This window comes from Dioscorea cayenensis, chromosome 19 (assembly GCF_009730915.1).
Source record: "Dioscorea cayenensis subsp. rotundata cultivar TDr96_F1 chromosome 19, TDr96_F1_v2_PseudoChromosome.rev07_lg8_w22 25.fasta, whole genome shotgun sequence".
Lineage (NCBI taxonomy): Eukaryota > Viridiplantae > Streptophyta > Magnoliopsida > Dioscoreales > Dioscoreaceae > Dioscorea > Dioscorea cayenensis.
Window position 1 is genome coordinate 18,183,410 of NC_052489.1, and position 27,575 is coordinate 18,210,984.

The 27,575-nt window shown below is 31.9% G+C and overlaps 3 protein-coding genes across 3 annotated transcripts; 1 reads left to right on the plus strand and 2 right to left on the minus strand.

The window, feature by feature from the left end:
• The first annotated feature begins 137 nt into the window (after nucleotides 1-137).
• LOC120283763 (30S ribosomal protein S17-like) lies at nucleotides 138-2,683 on the plus strand. The gene is made up of 2 exons (XM_039290492.1): nucleotides 138-362; nucleotides 2,404-2,683. Exons 1-2 carry the CDS (start codon nucleotides 201-203, stop codon nucleotides 2,563-2,565), a joined length of 324 nt encoding a protein of 107 aa, XP_039146426.1. The 5' UTR covers nucleotides 138-200; the 3' UTR covers nucleotides 2,566-2,683.
• A 1,061-nt stretch (nucleotides 2,684-3,744) lies between these two features.
• LOC120250145 (probable metal-nicotianamine transporter YSL12) lies at nucleotides 3,745-9,599 on the minus strand. The gene is made up of 6 exons (XM_039258929.1): nucleotides 9,129-9,599; nucleotides 5,860-6,023; nucleotides 5,682-5,779; nucleotides 5,448-5,582; nucleotides 5,147-5,336; nucleotides 3,745-5,075 (listed from the first exon to the last, which is right to left on the minus strand). Exons 1-6 carry the CDS (start codon nucleotides 9,553-9,555, stop codon nucleotides 3,960-3,962), a joined length of 2,130 nt encoding a protein of 709 aa, XP_039114863.1. The 5' UTR covers nucleotides 9,556-9,599; the 3' UTR covers nucleotides 3,745-3,959.
• Nucleotides 9,600-23,836: 14,237 nt separating this feature from the next.
• Nucleotides 23,837-27,334, minus strand: LOC120250596 (pentatricopeptide repeat-containing protein At2g20710, mitochondrial). Its single transcript, XM_039259419.1, has 2 exons — nucleotides 26,958-27,334; nucleotides 23,837-25,705 (listed from the first exon to the last, which is right to left on the minus strand). The coding sequence occupies exons 1-2, from the start codon at nucleotides 27,204-27,206 to the stop codon at nucleotides 24,467-24,469; spliced, it is 1,488 nt and encodes a 495-aa protein (XP_039115353.1). The 5' UTR covers nucleotides 27,207-27,334; the 3' UTR covers nucleotides 23,837-24,466.
• Between the last annotated feature and the right edge of the window lie 241 nt (nucleotides 27,335-27,575).

The following is a 27,575-nucleotide window of genomic DNA, read 5'->3' on the forward strand; positions in this document are numbered from 1 at the left end:
GATGAAATATAGGGGGTTATGTGAAAACAAAAGTTGGGGAGTGTATTGAAAATATGGAAAAAGTCAGGGGTGTTTTTGGATATGGAAAACTAGGAGGGTGTGATTGTAAAAAGCGCTTTCTAAACCCAGAGAATGGTTGTGGTTTTGGAAACCCTAGCTACGTTAGATCGCGCGAGAGAGACGAAGAAGAAGAAGAGGAGATGAAGCCGGTGGTGGGGATGGTGGTGTCGAACAAGATGCAGAAGTCCGTCGTGGTCGCCGTCGACCGCCTCTTCCACCACAAGCTCTACAATCGCTACGTGAAGCGCACCAGCAAGTTCATGGCCCACGACGAGAACAACGAGTGCAGCATCGGTGATCGGGTAATCTAATCCCCTCATCTTCTGGTCTTTTTCCCTTTTTTTAAATTAGTTTGTCTTTGTTTGAGAAGATCGTTGCTTCAATTTCTACAGTTGATTTGGGTCCATTGGTTTGCTTGATGGTTTTGGCATTGATTGGTGGGAGCAATGAGAGCACGGTTTGATTTTTGAAAGGTTTAATGGGTTTATAAATGAGATTGTGAGAAGCGCTGAGAAGTGTTTTTTTCTTTTTAATAATTCCATATAAGCTATAGTAGAGATGGTGAGCAATAGAATTCTCTTTTTCTTACAAGATGGACATTTGGATTGGTGAAAATTAGCTATAAATGTTTAGGAAAAAAAATCCTGAGAAAATGTTTACTCTTTGGAGAATTTTGGAAGATTTGTGTGAGAGTTGTTTAATGTATCTTGAATATATGATTCAAACACATTATTAATTAGAAAAAAATCTACTGATAAATGACCGAAGAAAAGGCTGAAGAAAATGTTGGTCTTTGGATAATTTCAGATAATTTGTGTGGGAGTTACTTTTATGTGTGTGTCCTTAAAACGCAACGGAAGGTGAATTATTAATTAATTCATCGAGCCTGACAGAAATCTATTTTTTAGTATGTGCATGTAATGTTAGGTGATAACCTGCTTAGATGTAGGTTATGGAAAGTTAAGCCCTTGAAAAGAACAATATTTGCCTTGCTCTTTGTTCTTTGAGTATTAACGGAAGTTTCATGTGGAAAAGTTGTTTTGGGAGAAAGGGAAATTAGGAAGCTGGCAATTTAAATCTTTCTGAAGATGTATGATGCTGGATAACTAAAACCTTGACTTTACCTATTCTGTGTTGTTGCGTCTTGGTGGACAAACAATTTACTCCGTAATGAATGCTTGTGTTCAACCAGAAATTTTTGTGATAGCCATCCTTAACATAACTATTAATGATAAGAAGTTTCATGAGCAATACTAACGTCACCAATTTATATTTTCAGTTGAGACTTTGGTTACTGTTTCAGTTCTCATAATGGGTTTTCTTGAAAAGCTATGCTAGATGCATTGAAAGATTAATGCTTGTGTTCAACCAGAAATTTTGGTGATAGCCATCCTTAACATAACTATTAATGATAAGAAGTTTCATGAGCAATACTAACGTCACCAATTTATATTTTCAGTTGAGACTTTGGTTACTGTTTCAGTTCTCATAATGGGTTTTCTTGAAAAGCTATGCTAGATGCATTGAAAGATTTTGATTATTATGCCATTTCTTTTGAGATCGACTGTATAAAATCCTCTTTTGTGAATTATCAAGGTCTGTACTTCGTTGTGCTCTTAAATGATGTTATAAATCTACTAGGTAATCTATTATCCTTATGCATAAAGATAATAATTCAGTTTTCATGATACCTCATTTACTTGGTAAGCTTTGCATGCTTGTGCCTTTTTTTCCTTCTGTCTTCCTTATACTTGTATCATGTTCTTTTCTTGTATTTGAAGATTCCCAAACTAGAATGGTTTTCTACACCAAGCAAAATGCCTTCATAAGTTGAAGTTCAGTCTCTTGCAAAGCCTCAAGTAGGTATGCCCCAAAATAAGGGGAGGGGAAAGTTAGGGAACTGTTCAGAGACAACATTGTTACATCCGACACACAAGATACTAAATGAATATGGATTTTGTGTTCTTTGAATAATCTCATTTACTAAGTTTTGGTATTCATCTAGGTGATGAACATATGTGTAGCCTCTGTACACAGTAGTTTACATGGCGAAAATTGAACAAAAATTTTAATAAGGAAGTTCAGTGTTGTTTTATCATATAATCAATAGCACCTTAAAAAATAAACTTCAAAATTCTTCATCGGTCTTTCTATTCTTATCATATGGTTGCTTCCCCTGCCATACATCATCACATAAGATTGGATAGTCAACATTGATTTGAAGCTTTAAGGCAATGGTGAGAAACACCTATTTAGCTCCAGGCATATTGAACTTTCAAATTCTCTGCTTGTCTTCTGTAAGCCTACTTGAATGTTTTCGCTTATATTTCTCATTGTTCTCAGGTTAGGCTGGATCCTTCAAGACCATTGAGCAAACGAAAGCACTGGGTTGTTGCAGAGATCCTCCGAAAAGCCAGAGTTTATGTCCCACCATCATCGATACCTGCAAGTCCAAGTGATTCTACTGGAGGTCCCAAACCAGCTGCGACAAGTCCCTCTTCCTGAGCTAGCTCCAGGTAAAATGCTCCAATTCGTTGAACATCATCATCCTTTGTCTGTATTGCTGCTATCTATACTTTTTGGCCTCCGAGAAATTAATGATAATGCACCATTATTCTTGGAACTTGTTTTGGATTATGAGTTAATAATCCAGTGCTATATTTTTACTAAATATTCACCAATGCATCTTCAACCAGGCTATGCATTTTTCTGATTTTGCGTGAATAATAAGGCATTTATATTTATAATATGGCATAGTTAATCAATTGATTTCAGATTTGTTTTTCTGTGGCTTTAGAAAGTGAGAACCTACTTGAGCTCTGTTTATATGGGATTTTGACATGCCACCCCCTGTAAAGCAACTAGATTATTACATTTTTAAATATTCCTCGTCATCCTCAAGTGTTATTTTACCTACCAATCACTGAAATGATCTTTGATGTTTTGATTGGCTTGAAAATGACTTTTTTCTATATATGTTCTTTATGTTATATAAAATCTCTTTCCTAAGGTGTTTTATATTGGATATTTATTTAATTCTAATAAATAAATCATGGTTTTCTTCTGTTTTGGACGAGAATGATAAAAGGATTTATATTTCCAATAGAAACAAGTATTTTTAAAATTTGAATGAAATTATTTCTTTTTCTGATGCTGATGCGAAGGATAAAGGATGTATATCCATGACCTTCATCGTACACATCTTAATATATTTAAACCTGTGTTTATACTTATCACTCCCGTTGTTCCACTGTTTAAAACTCATGGTACCCTCTCTCTCTCTCTCTCTGATCTTATATAATCACAAATATACACTTTTATGTGGGTTTATGTGAAAAATTGCATTTATATTTATTGTTGAACATAATATACTTTTTTTTTATTATTATCATACAAGATGATGTGAGTTTTGTATTAACAACTACTCATTAATTTATGTATTTTATATAAAAATTTCATTTTAATTATTTTTAAAAAAGTTTACATTTAGGAATTATGTAATCCAGGTACCAACAATATTGCCGGTAATCATGAGTATTGAGAAAAATCAAATCTTTCCCCTTCTTTTATGTGTACACTATTCACTTTATTTAAATATATACATAAATATAGATGCGTGCGCCGTTGTTGTATATATATATATATATATATAATATCATAGCTAAAACAAAGAGGATAACTACCTTAAACTAAATGACTTATTTTTCCAATAAGTTAAAGCTTATGTACATCTTAATCAAGAAGCATCTGAACGCAAGCAAGCTTGAAACTGAAACAAATCATCCAACATAAACCACACTCAAACTAATCACTTAAAAAATACTTATACACCCACAATCCATTCCTTTCTTTCTTCACAAAGAGATCATTGTGGTTGCTGTCATTGTGGATTAATAATATTAGGACAGACCTGCAATGTAAGTATCAACCTTATCATTCATCTTCCTGCCCAAAAACTTCATGCAAATTGGTGGCTGCACTCCTGCCAGAGCAAGGATAGACTGAGGAAGAACCCAAATTCCATCGCCGCAAATTAGACCAGATGCGACGGCAGATCCAAAGGCATCGGCTTTCTTCTTATCCACAAGCTCCCAGACGAAGAGTATGAAGCTTCCGACACACATGTCAATGGCAAAGTATGGACCAAGGTAGAATGGAATGGCCATTGCCATTGGAAGTGGAATATAACCAGCAAACTTCTTTGGCACAAAATCTCTGATCAAGCATATGACAATGGCAGCGGCAAAGAAGACATAGCAAAGAGTGAGGCAGTGCTTGGGCAGTGAGCCAAAGCCATCAACACCAAGTATGGCCATGTTACGATAAACAACACCGAATGGAGCAGGGTACTGGCTTCCAGTCTCGCCGAGGTCCTTAAAAGCTTTGTAGAAGAGCCAGAAGACACAAGGAGAGATAATGCATCCCATGGCAGTGCCAATCACTTGGCTGATAAACATGGACCTTGGAGAAGCTAAAGTGAGATAACCGGTCTTGAAATCCTGCATGAGATCAGAAGCAGTTGATACAATGCTCATCATTACTCCGCAGGCTGCAAGGCCGGCAAGGACACCTCCATGAGAGGCACCCACCCATGCGCCAATGGTGAAGATGGCAAGCTTGCCATAGGTGGAGGCGAGGGACCAGTCGGTGAGACCACAACCGTAAGCATTGCAGAAAGCAAGTGCTGGTGCTAAAATGTAGACTACTACGATGTAGTACCATTTGAGTGGTGGGAAGATGTGAGGGAGGGTGAAGATGGCAATGAACGCAGCGGCAACATAGCCTACAAATGCAACCTTCTTTGGTATCTGGCCCCGGAGGAACATTTCAATCCGTCGTTGTTCATCAAAGGTACCAACTGCGTCGGTAGTAGTTGGGGTGCCATTTTCTGAAATTGGTAGTGTTGTTGCAGGGCCTTTCCTAGCATTGGCAATGATAACAGGGATTGTTCGGCATAGAACTTTGACAAAGTTGTAGAGACCATCACCAAGGATCAAAGCAATGGAAATGAAAACCTGCACAATTGAAACAGTTAGAGGAGTTAATGTGGAGCTTAATGAGAGATAAGGATTATTTTTTTACTTACTCTGTAACCTTGTAAACCATGGAGATTGCTATCTATGAGCGTTGCAGGGTACCAGCTCCCCTTTTTATCACCTATCAGAGGCCACATTACCCCCCACGACAGAATTCCTCCCAGAAGGATAGATATATTGACAATGTATGGACAAATCATTCCAACACCAACATAAGTTGCAGAAAAGTCAAAGAAAAACCTGTAAATAATTGCACAGGCAATTGCATCAGCAATAAGTAATAGTATAAACTAGACATTTGTAGTAGGATTTAAGATGGGAGGACACAAGTTTGAAGCTTATGGAGTTTACTTGTTTTTGTAAGCTTTAAGACCTAAGGAAGGGAAGGATTGGAATCCACAGTCATCACCAGCTGTGTAGAACCATTGGAAAAATCCCCACAAGAAACTTCCGACAAAAAACTTGCCCAGGGCCTTCACTTGTTTCCTGCAAAATGTATAAGCTTACATCAATTTAAACCAGTTCTTTTAGCAGATTTAATATACAGAAAAAAGAAAGAAATTGTTAAGGAAGTACTTCACTCACTTTGCTAGCTTGGCTCCTTCTGGGGTGTGAAAGCTGTTGATAAGATGAGCAGTAGCTGTACCACTAGGATATATCAACTTGTAGTCTATAATCATGACCTGTAGAACATTTGATGGTGAACAGACGTGGATGATCCCATTCTACATATATAATGAGTCATTCTGAAATTTCTAGTTACCTTTCTTAGGGGGACCAGAGAGAAGAGCCCAAGGAAGCTTACGAGAAACAGAAACCCAATTAACCATCCTATTTGAGGATTTTTTGTGTTCTGTGGATCATTTAACTCGGTTGTTTGGCTTGCAACCCTATCACTCATGCCAAAGATGTAGCTTCCAAACCCACCTATTGTAAAAATTACAGAATATGTCAGAGTACACAAAGCTGCAATTAGAGAATGAAGAAAAAATCATTCCGAATGCATCAGAATAGAATGTACACATAATTCAAATTAGATGCGAAGTTTAAGCGGAACGTAAATGTAAATTTTACAGCACATGAAAGTCCAATGATATTGCAGTGATCTCAATTAAATTTGACAAAGGAATAAAACAGCCAAGTTTCTTAAATGGTGTATTTGATCACAGATATTCGGCAAAGGATAATAATAACCACAATGAATTGACTATAATAAAATTACATTGCTGTGAGTAAAACTCTAGAAATATCATCTCATAAGGCAAGATGAGAGAAGCCCATCCAGTAAGGTGGTCATCAAACTTCCATAAAGCATATAGTGCCTCAAGCTATACTTGAACTGGCCCAGGGTCTACAAGTTAGCAACTGGGTTGGTATTTCACAAGCTACATTGGTAAACTATCCCGAGGTGATTACAATGGCATGTAGAGTTTTAAAATCATATAAAATGATGAATCTATATACTGAGAAAATAAATAGAAGATAGAATAGCTCTGTTCCAGGATATACGTTAAGTGTGTGACCACGCCTATGTGGTCACACTCTTCATGCATATCATCTTTCGAGGAAGAATAATAATAAAGCTGAGCATGTAGGCGTGGTCCAACAGGATTTTGTCTCAACAGAAGCAAAAACAATGAAAAATTGAATAGCAAACAGAAATAATTAATATAGCATTTTAGATCGAAATAACAAATCTAACCAAATATAAAAGAAACCAACCCTACAATATAGAGAGTTGGTCATTACTCCCCTCCTAACGAGAGCCAAATGTCAAGAGTTTGAATTTCTCCCAATTCAAAAGTTTGAGAGTTTGTGATTTACAGTTATCAAAAATATAAAATAAAAAATAAAAAATAAAAGATTATCATCTAGTTTGGAATATTATAAAACTCTAAATTTTTTAATGTGACATTTTATAAATAAATAAATAAACAAATAAAGACAAGTTTATAATTGAGAAACAAATTTTCACCAATTGTAATTTAATGAATGGTTTACAATTAATATCAAATAAAATAAGAAATAGTAAGAAGTATTTTAGTTAAATAAAACTAAATTAAGCTAAATACGTTTCAAACAACTATGCAGTTGTTAGTCGTAAATATTTCATCATATCTTAATATTTAAATATGTAAATGACATCCACAATTCCACATGGAGCTCGGCAAATAATGTGGACCATCCAGCAAATAATGCTGACCATCCATCCCTAAGAAGACTATAATTAGAGGATTGCATCATCAGAGACTTATCCCTAAGTCCACTTGCTTCTCAAATAATGATAAGAAACAAAGAATTAATACCATTTTATTATTACTAAACAGTCAGACTTAGAAGAACTACTAATAGACAAGACTACAAAAATTAGAATAAATAAAATACAATAATCATCCAAAACCATTCACATTACAAGAATCTGCCACCAACCTGTAATCCTTAATATTTGTGTTAGATTCAAATTTTCATATTTACTAACATCCCAAGAGAAAGGGCTGGCAATCAATCAATCAATAAAAATAAAATTTACTTCATCAAAACTACAAGAACAATTGAAATAAAACAATAGAGCATTTTTTCAGAAAACGTATCCTACAAAACTTGCACAATTTGTAATAATAAATCTAAAAATATCTTTTTCACAGATTATATCCAATGTTAACATATTTAAAAAGGTGTATTAACAAGGTGTAACCGTGCCAAAAAAAAACCAGCATATATAAACCGGTATTACATTTTTATTAATTTTTATAATGAATATATTAAAATTAAGGAGCACAAAACGTGAAATTTCTTTTGGTAAACTGCCTTGGGATCAGCGCAAACTGATTAAAAAACAAAGTTAACAACTTGGGCGCAACTTATTCCTAAAGTCCAAAAGCAGCATTCCTGATACGGAATTTGAAAAAGAAATCCTAAAATAATAGAATCCAGAAGAAACCGTGAATAACATCCAAATCGCACCAAACAAACAACACAACCACGCGCGGTGGTTAAGCGTGCCATCCACGATTAAAAACACCAAAAAAACATATTAGGAAAGAAAAACACTGTTTTTTTAATTAAATTTTTAGTGTAAAGCAAGTAAAAACTACTAAATAAAAAATATAAAAATATATATATATATATAAATTACACTGACTAATGTCCTTGGATCTCGGACAATACTCATCTGGTCAAAATCTTTTGAATTATCAAAATTAATAAATGAATTAATGTTTCTCACTTCTCCAACAAACTTTAGCCCATGATTTAAACTCCAATTAATTAATTAATTAATTAATTAAAAACTTCATACATTAAGACGAAAAAGTCAAAGATGATCCTAATTTTTAGAAATTTAAAATTTAATTATTAGATGATACCTTATTTAATATAGGTGAAAGTTACAGATTTGTCCATATTTATAAAAATAAAAAAAAAAAACAATATGATAAGTAACACTAGCTTTTAAGAAGCAGCCCTAGAGAGTACAATTTCTCCGGTCACATCATAAACCAAAAATAATAATAAAATAAACAGAAATTTTTTGGTAAGCAACTTTATTAGTAAAATCAAAGTTTAATTATGTATAAATTTCATTCTCAGTGGAAAAAAAGCAACAAAAAATAGAAATAGCAAGCAAAACCCCCATTGTTTAAAAAAATACATCAAAGAATTCTTCAGATTGGATAAAACTCAGCTAAATTTTCATCAGAAAATCTTCAAACAGATAAGAAAATTTTAGAAAGAAGAAAAGAAATTAAAAATAAAAAATAAAAATAAAACCAAAACACATATTTTGCAAATAACCCCCCTGATTTTATCATATTTCAATAAACATCCACGAAATCCTCACCAAATTCAAAACCCTCTCCAGATTCGGGTTTTTTTGATAACAAATCAAAGGTATCAATCAAGAGATCAAATCAAAAAAAAAATTTCAAAAGGAAAGCAAGAACAAAACCCTAAAATTAGAAATTGAAAGAGATCCGATGAAAACGAAAGCAATGATTTGCAGAAATGAGGATATATATATATATATATATATACCGCTGAAGGCGATGCCGTAGGCGGCGACGACGCAGGTCTGGATGACGGTGTTCTCCTGGCGAGTGAAAGGCTGCTTGAGAAACCCACTCTTCTCGAGGAGCTTGGTCCAGGACTTGACGAAGAAGAAGCCGAGAAGACCAGCCGAGACGTTGAGGGAGGGGATGATCCCGGTGGTGAGATTCAGCTTCATGACAATCACGCTGAACATCACCGACATGAAGAAGCTCACCACCAGCGCCCTCACCGTCAGTTGCTCCCTCCAAGTCGGCACTCTCTCCCCTTCGAACGCCTTTTCCACCGACATCTCCTCCTCCGCCTCCCCACCGATCTCCTTCTTCCTCATCCCCACCTCCGCCGGAGAAGGCGCCGTCGCCCCCTCCGCTTCGTGATCGGCGATTCCGATCCCAGTCTCTCCTCTTCTACTCATCTCTCTCTCTCTCTCTCTCTTTCTTTTTTATTTATTTTTTAATTTCTTCGCGAGGCTTATAGTGGGTTCGGTGAAGAGGGGGGTATATATAGGGGAGAAGTTGCCTCGAGATTCGTGCTAAGGTATATGAGAACCGTTGGATTGAAAGGGTTTATTTGGAATTTCAAAGAGATATATATATATATATATATATAAATATGGGAATTTTGATAATTATTTTTGAAAAAATTAAGAATCGGTGGCGATGAAAGCGGGATACTTCTGTTTTGAGTTTCCGTTACCGTTTCCCGTCCCGTTTCCCCTTCACAATGTAGTGATTTTGGAATCTCGGATTCATTGTTTCTTACTTAAAAATTTTATTAGAAGGAAAAAAAAAATTATATGGAGACATTCAAAAAAAATTATATGGAGAAATTCAAAAAGAATATATGAATGGGAAATTTTTTGGGTTCTTGACTGTGAATTATAAGATTGTGGCACCACAGCAACAGCTCAGTTGTCAATGTCCATACTATAAAAAAAAATATTAGATTATGTTATGTTTCGTCGTTGGAAATCAAAATAAAGCAAAAAATAAAAAAGACAAAAATGATATTGTATATAATGAGGTGTTGTTGTAAAAGTTTTTTTTTTTTCCAATATAAGTGGCTTAGCCGCTAAGAATGATAGGGGCGTGCACAAGCTTCGGTGGAGCAAGTGTCCGTGCACATATGTGCACTGGGACCATCCGCACACAATCATTATTCACACTCTCAGAAAATGTGTCTTCATCTAAAATTCAAATTCTTGTCATTTGTGAAGGGTTTTATTAGGGACCCAGTTACCAATAAACTATTTGGTCGTTGGTGTAGTAAAAAAAACTTAGTTTAGAATGTAAGTAATACCAACAAAATATTCAAATAAAACTGAAGAGATTAAATTTCGAATATTTTTTTTGGTCATTTTGTTTACATCCACTAGTTTGGTTAATACTTTTTGAAAAAAATCGACTTTTTGAATCCCAATTTTAAGACTTAATATATTATTTTTTATTTAAAGTTATGAATTAAATGTAAAAAAATATATGATCTAAAATTTATATATTAACTAAAGGATTTATAATCCAACCATACTTTGACCCATATAAAAAAGAAAGATGAGACATTTCAAAAACTTCGAGTTTAAGAATTATTGAAAAAACAATGATGGTAACGACCTCTGGTTATGGGTTCAAATGCATAGCCCAAATCTTTTCATCTCTGGTTGATGGCGAAGCGATCAGATAATTAATTTCTAAACCGTGACATGCCCCAAATATATATAGTGCTTATAGCTTTCATTTAATATATATATATATATATATATTAAATATCATATATTTATAATGCACATATAAAACCCAGGAAACATTGCTCTAACTTTCAAGCATGGAATTATATTGAGAAAGCGACTACGTAAGGAGTCTTACTGACTTAGAGATATCTTTGAAAAATAAGAGATGAAAAGTAATTTGCCTATTTTTAAAGGGCTGTCATGTAAAAAAGCCTGAATACACAAGTAATTTGGATACTAAAAGATGGGATCCGATTCCGCCAAAGAATTCCGTTTCACAAATTTCACGGTTCCCAAGTCATTTATAACGCAGCGTGCGTTTCACATGAAACTGGACGGAATTTGAGCATGAATCCAGATTCCAGACCTACACGTGAGTCAATTTATTGAAACGAGATGTTTGAATCTCGACCGTCCATTAATACCTCGTGATTCGGTGCAAATGGGATTACAATGAATCACACTTTATGAAGTTCCAGAGATTCTGTGAGATTCCATTGGACGTCATTCTCATGCAGTTATAAGTTGTCTTCTTCTTTATTCAATAAATTTATTACATGTGTTTTAACATATATACCCCTGCAAAGTGAATAAAACATCCATGAGTTCAATTTTTTTTAAAAAAATTAATTAATTAAAAGTACAAAATTACTCATATCTTAAAAATAAAGATTAAAAAATAAATAGATAAGTTAGAAAGTCAATATAATTAGAATAAAAATATAATAGAGCCTTTTTTTAATAGTATATAATTTTTATATAATTTTAGAATTAATTATTGACCATAAAAATTGACAAGCAAATAGAAATGTTTGGGGGTGGTGTACAAGATATTTTCAAGGGTATTACAGTCATTATCATTTTTTTACAGGGCATATAATTAATTTTTCTCATATTATAATTCAGCTAAATATTAGATACGCATGCTTCAATAATATAATAATCTTTTCAATTACGCACTTTTGTAAGTGGCTATTTGAAAAGTTTATATATATATATATATATAAATTTTTAATATCCGAAGGTTCTCTTTGCATGAAGGTTGGGAATGCAAGAATCATGTCATCATGATGATGAGCTAACCCTTAAGAAAAGCCATAAAAAGCCACAAGCCTTTTATTAGCAAAGTCATTTGGATGACTTTGATGAGTGTTCTTTTCTCACTATAGAGAATCTTATCAAGAAGATTATAGTTTGATAATTAATTAGGAATAACTTTTATTTATTTAATTATAATATTATATATATATATATATATATATATGAGCACACGATTTTCTAGTATTTATAAATTCAAAATCCGCAAATGTTTGTGAGAGCTGTTGAATCAACATTCAATATCTTTCTCTTTTATATTTTTTTTTAACTCATACGGATGTTCTAGAAATATCAGTTAATGACTCATGATATATTATATATATATATATATATAATCTTCACATGTTTACGAATGGTATATATGACATAAATTTTTTTATTATAAAAAAAAATGGATCAAGCGATTCTTAGAAATTAATTAATAAATTAATAAAAACTATTAGTAAAACTAACACTAATTACTTTTATATTTTAATTCCTAATTTATCATTCAAAAAACCCTTATACTCCGTGAAATTGACTTCAAAAAATGAAAATAATGATATTCCTTTAAAATATAAACATATATTTTTATTAGTTGAATAATTTGGGTATAACTTTTTTTTTATGTCTATTTTTTTAAAAGATAAACTATAAATTTTTATTTAAAATAAAAAACGATTACATAAGATCAAACAATAATATATGATAGAAAAAAGAGAATATAAAGACTATGTTGTTTGATTGGCAAGCTATGAAGAAGCACAATGTTCAACATACGCTTTTAGGAATTGTTTGGTATTTTATCATAAAAACATTGTAATGAAATTTAAATAATAAAAAATAATCAATGGGAAGATGATTAAAAAATCAATATGTATTTATTTGATATACAAAGTATTAAAATATTATAAATATAAAAATAATATTTTTGTTTTCGGTGTAAAAATACATTAAATTATATATATATATATATATATAATGATAACAATAAATAATAATACAATGAGAAATAATAATGATGGAAATACTTATCCTCTGTGAGAGAAAATGTCTAATCAAACACATTAAAAAGTGGCAACCATTCTCATGTGGCCAAAACACCTCTCAAGAGACAATGGACAAAAAATAATTCAATTAATATAGAAATATTTTTAAAAATATTTATTTCTAAATAAAATTATACGAAGATATTTATTCTTATAAATATAAATAAAATAGATGTCTAAAAATGTGTGCCTAGACAGCTGGAAACAACCAAGGAACAACAGAGTATGAAAAATGAAAAATAAATAAAAAGAAAGAAAGAAAGAAACACAGGGTTTTTTTTTCTTTTCATTTTGGACCTTTGACTGCGGACAAAATTGACAGACTTATTAATTTATTCCCATTACTTTCTTAGTTAGTGTGACAATGAAAGCCAACTGTTTGGGTTTATTCCTGTGGAGTCTATTTCGTTATATTATTGAAAATTGCATCTGTTAATTAATATTTATTAATATAAAATATTTTTTTAATCCAAGTGCAATTTTTTTTTTAAAAAAAAGATGGAAAAGTATTATATAGGAAATCCCATGTTTGAAAAGTAATTAACAAGATATTTTGTTTGGAAAAAGGATTTTTATTGAATTATGATTTTATAGAAATAAATATATAAACATGAAGTTGGTCATGGATTATTTATTATCAAAATTTTTAAAAATAAAAGAAGGCATATTTATTTATTTATTTATTTATTTCTATCCAATTAAGTATTTTTTATGTAATTTAAATCTTTATATTAATAAAGTACATGTATTTAAGTTATAGACATATATATTGCTAAAATTTTTAGATATTGGTATTTTTTATGTAATTGTTTTATTTATTCGTAAAAGTTATTCTTTGTTTAATTTATTTTTCGAGTGGATGATTTTTTATTATTTAAATTAGAAGTTTGGTTGAGAGTGGAGAGTGGAGTTTATAGAATTTTCTTTTTCAAATATTGGGTTGAAAAGGAAAATTTTTATTTTAGCCACTAAAATTTAACTAAAATTAAAATTTGATTTTCTAAATAGTAATAATTATTTATTAACTTAATAGATTTTAAAATTAATTATTTGTTAACTACTTCTTGATGTATTGGCATTGGTTTTTTACTTAGGATGTGTTTGATTGCCCTTTTTTCCCTAGAAAATTTTTTTTACGGGTCATTTTCCAGCTAAATAGACTGTTTGTTTGCCAAAATTTTCCATGATAAATTTTTCCACAAACTCTATCACGTGACCCTATTTTTCCTCAAATCAGTGAAATTTTTTTCCTACCTCTACCCTCAAAAAAGTTTTCCAGGGAAAACATAAGAGGCTATGTGAAAAAATAAAGTGCGATTGAAATATTTGAAATATTTAAATAACTTCTCTTTTAAAATTTTAAAAGAAAAGTTTTTCTTTTCTTTCAAATTTAAAAAAAGATAGATTATATAAATTGATAATATTTTAAATAAATTTATCCTGATCCGTGGTGTTTTGATGGTAAGATTAAATTCCACCGCGGTTTATAATTTTAAAATAACTTTTCTTTTAAAACTCTAAAAGAAAAGTTTTTCCTTTCCTTTTAATTTTTTTTAAAAAAAGACAAATTATATAACTTGATAATATTTTAAATAAATTTATCTAAATCAGTGAACAGATCCCGAGGCATTTTGATAGTAAAATTCAATTCCACGTAGCGCTGTTTATAATTTTAATAATTTTAAAAAAAATTTCATGGAAAATGTGACTTTTTCCAAGAAAAATTGATGCAATCAAACAACAAATGAGGTTTTTTACATGGAAAATGTTTCATTTCCGTAGAAAATAAGAGCAATCAAACAACAAAATCTAAATTTTCCATTGAAAATTTTTGATTTTCTAGCTTGAAAATAATGCCAGTCAAATGACTATTTTCAACCATTTTCCATATTGCCAATCAAACACACCCTTAAAGTGTTTGAGTGTATTTGCATTTGCTGAAAATGTGAGTTCAAAGTTTAGTTCACACAAGATGAGGGCATCAATATTAGTGAGTTTGCACGCAGGCTTCACGTCTGTGAGCATGGTTTCTCCACCGCATTTGACCAAAAACAATATTTAATATAATTATTTAAATAAATAAAATATAATAATTATTGTTGTAATATATTCCATCTTTTTTTTACTTGCCCATTTTACTAATTCACATGAATTAAAAAAATCCATTGAAGTTAGTTAGCAAACTAAATTTTATAAAAACTGTATTAAGTTTCCAAATTTATATTTATTTAAAATATGTTAAAAAAAAATGTGTAGTTGAGTATAATTGATTGAAACGGTAGAAATATATTACATATAAAAAATAATAATATTTGATGTTTTATCATTTTTAAAAATCTTTAAAATATTACGTGGGAGTATTTGTTCACATTGAGATTGCCATCAAGACGTGACACACAAATTACTGCACAAATTAATTTAATTAAAAACTATGAATATTTGTCATGCGTTCATAAAAGAAGAAGAGTTTTAGTGAGACACTCTTCATTTAAAAAATTTGTGAAGAATATCTTGCTGTTGTGTTCATATCTATATATGTTTAGTAAAGAATATCACACATGATTTGGCTTATAATGAATATTCTTCTTACGGGATTTATACATTAATGAATTTGAAATATTTTAGAATATTGTTTACATGACCGAAGGTTATGATCCAGTGATATTCGTTTCCTTGTGTAAAGTTTGATTTATGAAATTTTTATTTTTCAAATTTGAATTGTACTCAACACTATGGTATGAAATCAAGATCCCAGAGTATAAGTGCAGATGCACAATCCAAGTCATATGTTGGCCGGGTAAAGGGGCACAAGTAAATTATGTTTGTCCCTATACGCATATCTGTAGTATGTCTTATTGCACTTTTGTTTTGTTTTGTTTTTTTTTTTTTAAGACCTTCACATTATTGACTAGAAGTTTTAATTTAAGAGAATGGAGTTATCTTCATCATCAAATACAAAGCTTGTTAAATATTTAAATAATAAATACTTTTAATTAATAAAAGAAAAAAGATAAAACAAACAAATTTGATTAACGAAGTGACTAGGATAAATATGTTTGTTTAATATGATAAAAACCTTTATAAACTGTTTTTCTTATATATATATATATATATATGTGTGTCAGTGTGTGTGTGTACACATAAAACAAGAATAAGCGAACATTATCTAAAGTAAATAATTAGCCAATGAGAAAGAAGGCAATAGATAAGGATTGAAGTCAACTGTGTGAAGCAACTCACTGAACACCAATTAAAGTTAAAGTCAAAGTCAAAGTCAAAGAAGGCAATTGCTCAACTTATAATGCAAGACGTGCTTAAAAAATTTAGCATGTGAACGCCCACTTTGTGCTTTCCAATTTAATCAAAAGAAAGGCTTCCATCTTGCTATGTTTCATATCAAGCTTATTTGGATTGAGTGTGCTTATTATTTTTGTCTATTAAGTTCATAAAATTAGAAATAACAATAAACACAGAAAATAAATATATATGTAAATAGAAAACTTTAAAAGTAATAATGTAAAAGAAATATTAATGAGATAAAAAAATAGTTTTTTCGATCAAATTACTACAATCAAAATGTGAATCTATAAGACTATAACCAAATTAATTTGATATGAATATTTTTTTTTCTAGCTTTTTACCTTACATCAATTTGTCATACAATTATTATTTTTTTCCAATTTTTTAGCCATTAATTCATGAAATATTTTATATTAAATTCTAATAAAAATTTCAGGTTTTTTTACTCATGTATGGTGTAATTTTATATGTAATTCTTTTTAAATAATTTTCCATATTCTTTTTCTAAATTGGCTCTATTAAGTTTTTTTTTGGAGTTTCTTAATAAAAATTAAAGAAATATTTTGTTTAAATTTTTTTTCTCTATAAGACTTAACTTATATGTAAAAGTTATTCATATAAATTTCTCTCTCTCTCACTCTCAATATATATATATATATATATATATCTTAATAGAATATTTATCCTTTTCATTTAAATTATTTTATATCTACTTATTTAATATTTTAGATTTTATTTATTTATTATTACTTTTTTTTACTTTTTGGATTTTTCCATGTATATTAAAAAAAAAAAAATCTGAGCAGCTAGCCCGTCACAACTAGCTCGACTCATTTAGGCCCTACCCTGACCTGGTCCGACATGTGGGCCATGCCGGAGCGGGATGATTAAAATGGGTTGTTTGGGCCAATGCCATGTCGGGTCAGATCGGCCCATTTTACACCTCTAGCAATCTTTTCATTTTCATTCATGTTCCATGTGTGGCATATATATAAAAACCACAAAATAAATACAGAAAAGAAACATGATTTGTGTTATGAATCGATGCGTTGAGAATTATAAATGTGGATGCGTTTCTTCTCCATTAATATCCCTTTCATTACATTTACATTGTACTATAGATAGGAGTTCCGATATGTGTTTGATTTATAACTATCTTGAATATTATAACTCTTCTTTTCACTATATTATTTCTTATTTATTTTCTATAGGTAATTTGGGTATTTATTTTACTTTCATTTATTTATTTTATTGCTTATTTATAAGCCACAAATTTCTTTACTTTTTAACATGTTACAGCACGAATTTTCTTTTGATATATATATATATATATATACATATATATAATTTTGATTCACTTCATACATGCTTTATCTTTATATTGACTAATATTAAATTTATTATTTGTCGTTTCCATTATTTCAATATTTTATTTTAATTGTTTATTGAATTATTGTTATATTATTTATTTTTTCAAAAAAAATTGATATCATGGCGAATAACGCAAGAAGAGATTTCAAGGTTCTTAATATCTCTAGGAGCAATTATATATCATGGAACCTTGATATTAAGCTCCAACTAAATACCAAAAACCTGGAAAAAATAATTAAGGCTGCTAACAATGAGCCAATTGATAATAAATCAAAAGTATTGATATTCATACGGCATCATCTTGATGATAGCCTGAAAAATAAATACTTGACTATTGAGGATCCATAGGAATTGCGGTTTTCCCTAAAAAAGAGATTTAAACATCTAAAAATGGTTTATTTGCCAAAAGCATGTAATGATTGGGCAAATATCAGGTTTCAAGATTTTAAAAGCGTGCACGAATATAATTCTAAGCTATTTAACATAGTTTCGGTGTTACGCCTCTTGGAGAAACGGTGACAGAAAATATGATGCTTGAAAAACATTCACAACAATTTTTGCTTAAGATGTTATATTACAACAACAATACAGAGAAAATTTTTTTACTAAATTCTCTGAATAGATTTCTTGTCTCCTTGTGGCAGAGCAAAATAATGAATTATTGATGCTAAATCATCAAACCAACCATTCGGATCAACGCCACTGCTTGAAACCAATTATGGGTAAAGAAAATGGCGTCGTCGTAATGATGGTTATAAGAACCGAGGTGGAAGAGGTTATCGTGGTGATCATGGCAGACATGGTCGTGTTGGGGACTAAAATTATTTCGGACCACATGATGGTAAAATAAATGCGCATCATCAAAAACAACAAAACCACAATGATGGATTAGACAAGAAAAATGATGCATGTCACCGTTGTGGACTAGAGGGTCATTGGTCTAAAATTTGTAGAACCCCAAGCATTTTGTCCAACTTTAACAAGATTCACTTAAAGAAAAAGGGTAAAGGCATTGGGACAAATTTTGCAGACAGCTCCACAGAAACTAACTTTGTTGATGATATAATTCAGAATACACACTTAGATGTGTCGGATTTTCTAATATATTAGATTTATAATATTTGTAGTATGTTTTTATTTTTATTCAATATGTTATACTTTTCATTAAAGTTATGTTCCTTTGTTATGATTTAGATAAAATATGGGTGATGATGAATGCATTGTTGACTGTGGAACTACGCACATTGTATTGTAAAAACAAATATATTTTACATCCTTATCACTGAAAAGGGCTTTTATAGCCACAATAGCTAGGTCATCAAACCTGATTGAAGATTTTGGTAGAGCAGCAGTACTGGTGTTGCCAAATGGGACACCTATGCAAATTAAAAAGGCTCTATATTCTCCAAAATCTGGAAGAAACCTTTTAAGTTTTAAAGATATACGTCTCAATGGATATCATTTAGTGACAGTTGATAAAGAGGAAAAAGAATATCTTTATATTACTCAAGATGTTTCATGCCAAAAAACGTGTACTTGAAAGCTTTCCTTATATATATCTTCAGGATTATATTGAACACGTATTAAAGTGATGGAATCACATATGGTCTTAACCAAGAAGGTTAATGATCTATAAATATTTAAACTATGGCATGAAAGACTTGGCCATCATGGTGCTATTATGATGTGTCGGATTATTACTAGTGCCCATAAACACCCATTGAAGGATTATAAAATCCTAACAACTTATGAATATACACGTTTAGCATATTCAATGGGAAAACTAATAACCAGGTCTTCTAAAAGTAAGGTGGTTGGTTAAGCTCCTAAATTTTTAGAAAAAATACAAGGAGATATATGTGATCCAATCCATTCATCATGTAAACCATTTAGGTATTTTATGGTTTTAATCGATGCATCGACTAGATGGTCCCATGTTTCACTTCTATCTATAAAAAAATGTAGCTTTTGCAAGATTATTGGCACAAATTATCATGCTTAAAGCATAATTTTCAGATTATACTATAAAGACAATTCGTCTTGATAATACTGGTGAATTTACATCAAAATCATTTTATGATTATTATATGGCAGTTGGAATACAAGTTGAGCATCTAGTAGCTCATGTACATATCCAAAATGGGTTAATCGATTCATTAATTAAAATACTCCAAATAATTGCTCGCCCAATATTATTAAGAACAAAATTGGCTATAAATGCATTGGGTCATGCTATTTTGCATGTTGTGGCTTTAATACGGATTTGACCCACTGCACGTAATTCATATTCACCACAATAACTTGTTGTTGGTAAAGAGCCTGATATTTCGCATATAAGAATATTGGTTGTACTATGTGCCAATAGCACCACCAAATCATACCAAAATGGGTCCACAACGCAAACTTGGTATATATGTTAGTTATGACTCTCCCTCAATTATACAATATTTAGAGCCATTAATGGGAGATGTATTTACTGCAAGATTTGCAGATTGTCATTTTGATGAATCTACCTTTCCTTCATTAGGAGGAGACATGGTTATTCAAAATTAGCGGAAAGAAATTGATTGGAACACATTCCAATTATATATATATGATCCTCGTACAAAAGAATGTGATCTTGAAGTTCAAAGGATCATTAAATTGCAGAATATTGCAAATGAAATATATGATGCATTTACAGATGAAAAAAAGATAACCAAGTAATATATACCAGCTATCAAAGCTCCTTCATGAATTGAGTTTCTTATTACCCCATTAAAAGAAAAAGAAATGGGAAAAGTAAAACCCTTGTGGTTTCCGAGATTTGCAAAATAAGGAATGCGATTTTTTTTTTTTTTGATTCTATGATGTGTGGTTTCCCAGATTTACAAAAAGGGGGAAAACGGTTAGCAAATCATTAACGGTGTTAACTCAAAGGGGGCAAAATCATCATTTCATTTAAAAACTAACTTATATGATATATATATATATATATTAAGTTTATTAATTTCTTCCAAGATTCTATTAAATAAAAAAAACTTAAATTCCAAAAATCAAACAAAATCATGTTGAAAAATCATTTTTTGTATGCCACGTGGCTGTTTTTTTTACATGAATGAACGATTTTGCCCCTATCAAAAAATGACAAAGTTAACACCATTAACGGTTTTTTCTTTTTTTGCAAATTTGAAAAATCACACATCATAGAATAATAAAAAAAAAAAATCACATTCCTTATTTTGCAAATCTCGGAAACCATAAGGGTTTTTTTTTTTTTTTATTTTTCCCAAAAGAAATAGAAAACAAACCACACCAAAAACGTGGAAGGCCAATAGGTGTCAAAGATTCAGCTTCTAGAAAAAAGAACTAGAAAAATAAAACTCTTGAAGAGGAGGATCTCCCTTGTGAAAAGGGAGATGAAAATATAAAACCCTCAGAGCATGCCAATGAAAAAAATTAATGGGGAATGATATCTCTGAAAAAGCTGAAAACTCAATTTGTTATATAGATGATGGTAAAATAATAAATCGGTATGATGCCGATATAAATGTTATATTTCTCTATAATTTGGCTACATACATAGAAATAAATACAGATAATGATCTACGACCACGATCTGTTGAGGAATATCAACAAAGAAAGGATTGACCAAAATGGAAACAAGCTATCGAGGCTGAGCTAAATTCCCTTTCAAAACGTGAAGTGTTTGGGGCGACAGTGCCATCACTTGAAGGGATAAAACCAGTTGGTTACAAATGGGTATTTGTGAGAAAATGAAATGAAAGCAATAAAACTATAAGATATAAAGCTAGACTAGTTGCTCAAGGTTTTTCCCAAATGCCTGGTGCCGACTATGAGGAGACATATTCTCTTGTAATGGATGGGACCATGACAGCAAGTAATAAATTAGATATGTAGTTGATGAATGTTGTCACAGCATATTTATACGGATTACTTGAAAAAGGCATATATATGAAAGTCCCTGAGGGATACAAAATGGCAGATGTTCCAAAGTATCGGCATTTGCACTCTATTAAATTATAGAGATCTCTTTACGGGTTAAAACAATTTGGACGGATATAGTATAACCGTCTCAATGACTATTTGATAAAAGAAGGGTACCGAAATGATAATATATGTCCTTGTTTATTTATTAAAAGTTCTATTAACAAATTTGTTATGATAGCAGTATTTGTGGATGATTTATTGTAGGTACTCCTCATTAAATTGCAATTGCAGCATCATATCTAAGCAAGGAGTTTGAAATGAAGGATATGAGAAAGACAAGATTTTGTCTTAGTATACATATTGAGCATTTATCTACTCGAATATTTATTCACCAGTCAGCTTACATAGAAAAGGTGCTGAAAAGATTTAATATGGATAAGGCCTATCCATTAAGTACCCCAATGGTTGTCCAGACACTTGATATTCAGAGAGATCCATTTCGTCAACTTAGTGAAGAAAAGGAAATTCTTGGCCTAGAAACTCCGTATGTAAGTGCAATAGGTGCATTAATGTATCTTGCAAATAATACCATATTAGATATAGCTTTTGCAATAAATCTCCTGGCAAGATATAATTCTATACTGACACAAAGACATTGAAAAGGAGTTAAGGATATGCTATGTTATTTACAAGGAACTACAGATATGGGTTTGTTTTATCCCTAAGAGTCTTCATCTAATCTCATAGGATTTGCAGATGCCGAATTTTTATCTCATCCTCATAAGGGATGATCTCAAACTGGATATATATTCTCTTATATTAGTACATTTATTTTATGGCGTTCTACAAAACAAACTCTTACAGTTGCTTCATCAAATAATGCTGATATCCTAGCTCTTCATGAAGCTAGTCGGGAATGCCAATGGTTGCATTCTATGTTTGAACATATACAGTCATCATACAAGTTGCCATCAATTACAACAAATGCCACAATAATTTATGAAGACAACAGTGCTTGTATTTCTAAGCTACAAGGAGGCTACATTAAAGGAGATAGAACAAAGCAGATATAACCAAAATTTTTCTACACCCATGATCTTCAGAAAGAAGGTGTTATAGAAGTCCAAAATATTCAATCTAATGAGAATCAAGCTAATTTATTCACAAAATCACTACCAAAATGTATTCATCAGAATCTTGTTCATAAAATCAGGATAAGAAGACTCAAAAGCATCATAGCTGAAACAAATTGACAGTTACTTTTATGAGGGGGAGGTTGTACTCTTTTTCCTTCGCCACGGTTTTTATCCCATAGGGTTTTTCCGAAGCAAGGTTTTTAATGAGACAGCAATTACTCCATATACCAAAGATTTTGTACTCTTTTTCCTTCACTAGGTTTATATCCCATTGGGTTTTTCCTGATAAGGTTTTAACGAGACATATTCTTTAGTTATACGCATCCAAGGGGGGAGTGTTACCAATCGATGTGTTGAGAATTATAAATGTGGATGCGTTTCTCCTACATTAATATCACTTTTGTTACATTTACATTATACTATACATAGGGATTCCGATATGTGTTTAATATACAACTATCTTGAATATTATAATTCTCTTCTCATTATATTATTTCTTATTTATTTCCTATAGGTAATTTGGGTATTTATTTTACTTTCATTTATTTTATTATTTATTTATATGTCGCAAATTTTTTTACATTTATAGATTTACAATTTATAACATAATATACTGTTTTCGGTATTTCGTGCTCAAACTCTTTTTTTTTTTTTAAAAAAAAAAACCACAGTAAATGCAATTGTAATCCTTTACATGTCGACAGAGATTTTTTTTTCCTGTAAACTACCAAAGAATACTCATAATAAAAACATAACGTCCACATGAAAGTTTTACCAATAACTCATTTGGAGTCATCAATTAATTTATGAACTCTTAAATAATTCCCCCAGCCAAAGAATGGCCATCTTCTACCCGTAAAAATCCAATTTCCCCTCTTTTAAATAAATAACATTCGGTAATATTAATTATTTAATTTAAATATTCAATTATAATGAATTAGTGAATAATATTATTCAAAACATTTCGTAAATAAAAAAATTATTTATGATCAAATATAACTCAAATTCTATTTATTTGCATTACGGACATAAAATTAATTTCACCATATTTTTTTTCCTTACTTTAACCATCATCCCAAATTTCTTCATTCCTATTATAATTCATTCCTATTCCTATTCCTATTCCTATTCCTATTCCTATTCCTATCCCTATCTTTTTTTTTCCTTCATTTCCATTCTCATCCTCGAACCAATCCAGGATTCATGTTCTACAACATGACACAAATACAGCCACCATAGTCATTCATCATCTGGCAGGATTGTCCACCTTGTTTGTTCAACTTATATAAAATATAAAGCAGGAATTCTATTGAATGAAAGCCGCATAGCCATTTATTTGCTTCGATGATGCATGAATAACAGTGACTAACAGAATCGAAATGACAATGCCCTGTTAAAAAGGTCAGCTAAGTCGTGCATATTGTTAAAGATTGATGTAGAAATACATTACTGCAAAAACCAGCACGCTTGATCCCTGATTGTTCTGCAAAACCTTTTGAGAGACCTTCCAATCTGAAAACTTCAGATAGTTCATGTAGCTTAGTATCTTCTCAATTTGTTCAAACTGTTTCATTGGATGCTGATATTCTCACAGGCCCGAGACAGAGATGCTTACAAAACGGCAAGGAGTGTTGAGATAAGTTAGATCAAGTGAGAAACTAAATATCAGATGCTTCAGATATAGCAACCCATTTCATTCCATCACGATGAGCCAAGGTGCTATTTTAGCTTTCAAGATTATAACTTTTGCAGATTTTCATTTCTGCGAACTCCATGTGTTTCTTTATCTGCATTAAAACCATCATCTTCCATCCGCTTGAGTACATCTAAGACTGGTTTCCCAGCTGCCAAGTAAACCTCTAGTAAACAGTTGTAAATTTCTCGTGTCAGAGGGGCCAAAAATCGTACTAACTTTACAAACTCTTCTGCACCTTCCACATTCTTTTGATCCTTGAAGTACTCCAGACTAGAAGTAATGTTTACGGGACTTGGTTTCCATTCATGTTGTTGTCCTGCCACCAAAGCCTTCTTCATGAATTCCACTGCCTTTGAGGTCTGATCATCTTCGAAACACCCATTTGCTAACCTCTCCCATGAATTCGCAAATGGTGTCCTTCCAGTCTTCAGAGACTCATTCAGTAAAGATTCTGCCTTGCCTAAAAGACCATTCTTGCAATAAGCTGCAATTAGCAGATTGGGCACTCGAAAATCATAGAAAGAGGTCTGTGATTCCCATTCCTTCAAAATCGTCTCAGCACCCTCAATATCATCTAGCTTCAGTAATGCACTAATCATGCACATGAACATCGAGTTACACTGCTTCTCAGATGATTTATACTTATGCCATACTTTGTAGAGATCATCTTTACTTCCCATTTCGGCACAGACTGTTAGCAGAAACCCATACGCAACCCTGCCCTTTTTCTGAGGGACTAGTTCTTCTGATTTCTTTAATGCTTTTAAAGCCTCATCAACAAGCATAGCTTTTGCATAACCTTTAGCTGCAACTGCATAGACATGCCAACTCTTTGCAGCATTAGGATGCTTTAACTTTTGCAAAAGTTTGTCGATGCCGTCAGTGTCTGAAGCAGCGACATACGCCTCCATTAAAATGCTATTTGTGAAACAATCAGCAGGAATACCCTTCTTTTGCATTTCTCTGAATATAGATTTTACTTTTTCAAGTCGACTAGTGTTGGAATAGAGCTTCATCATTGCATTGAAGGAGAAAGATGTGAGTATTTTCAATTCCTTCATCTTCTGAAAGATAGCCTCAGCTTTCTCAACATTTTTTTCTTCTGCATAGCAGTTGAGAAGGGTACCGTATGTCTGATAGGCTTTCATTTGCACGGAAATATTATTGAAATAGTTCTCAGCATGTTCTAAGCCCTGAAGTTTACTGATCAAATAAAGTCGATCTGCATAATCACCTGGTGTGAGTGGGAAATATCTTCGGTCACTCATCCACATGGAGATCTGCATTTGAAATGATCAGATTAGTGTTTTCTTTCAAGCAGTGGAGAATGAGCATTGATATGTGAAACATAAAAGGCCAAGTTACAGAACTTATACATGCAGAATGCTTTGCACAAACACTGCATAAGTTAATAGCAAACAATGACTGGGAAAGACGCATAGATAATCTACATACAAGAACCTCCAAAAAAAAAATTAATATTATTCCAGCAAGATATGAGTTACCCATCAAGACACACACACACATTGAACTACAGATTTGAAATTAGAATAAATGAAAATCATAACTAGAAACTTATAGAACTGCAGATTTGAAGTTAGAATAAATGAAAATCATAATTAGAAACTTATAGGGAGTATCACTCATCACACACAGACACACATAACTACAGAACTGCATATTAGAACAAATTTAAAATAGCAGCTTTTGATTACGGGGGTATCAATGTGACAGGTCACACAGAACCTCACTAAACTACAGATTGCAATACTTATGAAGAATACCAGAAAACACACCACAAACGCGCACACACGCTGAACTGCCACATAATGGAATAAATGAAAACAATAACTTTTGATAATGGGGGTATCAAAGGATCAGATCACACACACTAAGCTACAGATTGGAATGCTTATTGAGAATATCAGGACTATCTGAACACACACACACTGAACTGCAGATTGGAACAAACAAATGAATTAATAACTTCTGATTATGGATGTATCCAAAGTATCTGATTACACATAGAGACACTGAACCACTGATTGGAATAAATGGAAAATGCCTTTGATTATGAGAGTATCAGAAGTATCAGATCATGCACACAGTTACTAAACTATAGATAGAAATGCTTGTCAAGAGAATCACTGAGTATGAGAACCCACACAATAAGCCACAGAAAATTGGAACAAATGAAAATCAAAACTTGTGCTCTTTAGTGCAGTTGGGAGTATCACACCACATATGACCAATGAAAAACCAAATTTACGGATATTGGAAGCAGGCGACATAATTAGTATCTAAATCCAAGTAAAAAAAAAAAAAAAGAAGGAGAAAAATCAAGAATCTGAAACAAGTGCAACACAGTGCGTACCATGCACGACCAAGTGAAGCCTGCTAATATTTATCAAGAAAATTAATGCATAAACAAAGAACTCTGAACAAAGAGGGCATGAATTCCATCAACTCTAAATCCAAATCAGGCATCAAAATTCACTGAAATGCAGGGAGAAAAGAGGTCAGAGTGCGAACCTGAAGGGCGTGGGCGTAGCGGCGAAAGTTTCGCATCTGCTTCACCATCCATTGGAGATCAGCCTTAGAGACTTGCTTGCCCTCGTTGATCCATTTCTCAAGGACGGGAACGACCGAGACCTTGGGGTTAGACACCAGCACCACTCGTGTGTACAGCGAGTCGGGCCATCCCGGCGGCCGGCTCTCCACCGCCGCCGCAGCCGTCGCCGTCGACAGGCGAGAGCGTATGCTGGAACGAAAGGGATTCATGGGAAACGAGAAAGGTTCTCTCTCCGGTGGCTGTGAAAAGGGTTTTGCTGTTGCGCTTTTAGCATTTCAATCCCTTGGTTTTCCTTGATTTCTTTTTTAGTTGGTTTGGTACTAAAAAATTATCCTATATATAAGGGGCTTGCAAGTGAAACATAATCTCTTTTGGGTCTATATGAGAAAATTTTAACATAATTATTTGCAACTGTATGTAATTACTAATAATATTTTGGGGTATATGCAAAAATTCAATTATGGATAATATATTTTCTCTGATGTATGCATGTTTTAATAAATCAGGGCTTCTGCCACGTAATGCACTAACTAGAAATTGTTTAATATGATTTTCATAAGAGTGATAGTGTAATGCTA